This window comes from Myotis davidii, unplaced genomic scaffold (genome assembly GCF_000327345.1).
Source record: "Myotis davidii unplaced genomic scaffold, ASM32734v1 scaffold514, whole genome shotgun sequence".
Taxonomy (NCBI): Eukaryota; Metazoa; Chordata; class Mammalia; order Chiroptera; family Vespertilionidae; genus Myotis; species Myotis davidii.
In genome coordinates, this window is record NW_006286236.1 from 870201 (window position 1) to 871568 (window position 1368).

General features: G+C 55.9%; 1 protein-coding gene across 1 annotated transcript in view; it reads left to right on the top strand.

The window, feature by feature from the left end:
- The window catches only part of ELFN2 (extracellular leucine-rich repeat and fibronectin type III domain containing 2), a gene marked incomplete at its 5' end in the record, with an annotated part of 26567 nt that extends 25399 nt beyond the window's left edge, over positions 1-1168 (top strand). Inside the window, one exon of the mRNA XM_006757451.1 lies at positions 1062-1168. Within this exon, the coding sequence (XP_006757514.1) occupies positions 1062-1168 (107 nt within the window). The remainder of the gene's footprint in view (positions 1-1061) is intronic.
- Positions 1169-1368: the final 200 nt, after the last annotated feature.

Sequence of the window (1368 nt, forward strand, 5' to 3'; positions counted from 1 at the left end):
GTTGCTTCAGATGTTTTACATGTTGGCAAACGGGGATCAGACACAGGAATCCCCCGTGAGCTCCCACAGCTCATCAACAAACCGCAGGCTGGGATGGAGCCCCACCCCGTTTGACTCCCAATTCTAATTCTTGCTGTTACAGTCCTGGCCACTTCTGAGCTCGCTTACAGGTCTTTCATTGAACTATATGAGGAGAATCGAGGCCAGGAAATAGAGGTGTTATCAACGATGTCGACTCTCAGTTTTGAGTTCGTCAAAGAAAGGATTCAGACCCAAGAACCCCAACACAAGAGGAAGTTTATTTAGCACGCACAAAAGTCCACTCAAAAAAAAAAAAAAAAGATTTGAGCCGGCTGCCCAGAGAGCTGCCCTGGCCTTTTAGAGGGAAGGTCACGGAGGCAGGAGAAAAGAAGTGAGCCAGCTAGGCTGTGTGGACTCAGGAAACAAGTGATAGAGGCAGAAGAAGGACCCTTAGAGACAGGTTCGAGGAGTAGCTTAGGATGAGCTGCTGCTGCCTGCTGCTCCCCTGGTTGCAAGTCTCATGGGGACCCTTAGAGTGTAGGAGAAAGAAAGCAAAGATACATGCCCGAAAAAGGAAGGTGGGTATGTTCTATAGAAATTCCTTAAGGGTTTTTATCTGTTTTCTAAAGGCAGACCCTCTCCCTGGGAGTGGGTGCGGCCTGCGGGGAAGCTTCTGGAGGGCCCATGAAGAGGGGCAGGTTGGGGCCGGGGGAGCGGGCAGAGCAGCAGGTACTAGAATCTCACAAGCCTTGTCATCCCAGGCCTGGAGCTGGGGCGGCCCCTGGGTCCCCCAGCCTGGCTTGGGCTCTGGGCCACCTGCCCAGCTGCCTTCCCCTGGCCCTGCCCGAGCCTCCCCTCCCGTGGTTGTGAGGACGCACGCCTCCTCGCTGTTTCTTCTAGGAAAGTCCCCATATTCCGCTCCTTATCCGGGTCCTTAATGTGATCCACATGGCCTAGGTGAAGGTTGTGGGGCTGGAGAACTCATTGCTGGGTCTGGCCTTTCTCTTGGCCCCAACCGACCCTGTTTCCCTGGATAACAGGTCCCCATCTGCAGCTTTTCCTGTCCAGCCTCCTCATTTGTAGCCACTTCAACGTGGATCAGGGCCCAGCCCACACGAACCCCCTTCCGAGGGCTCTCTACCTGTAAGGGAGGACACCTGGTGCCAGGTGTGAGCTGGGGTGAAGGTTCTGGGCTCTCGCATGCATTGTCCCCATTGCTCCTCCGGGGAGTCACGCCGGGTGTCTGTCCCGGTCCCTCTCCAGCCTGGCCAGCCCGGGAACTCAGCTGCCGTCTCCTCCTCCAGGCTCCTGGCTCTCTGGACACCCTCTCCTGTATGCCCATTGTGT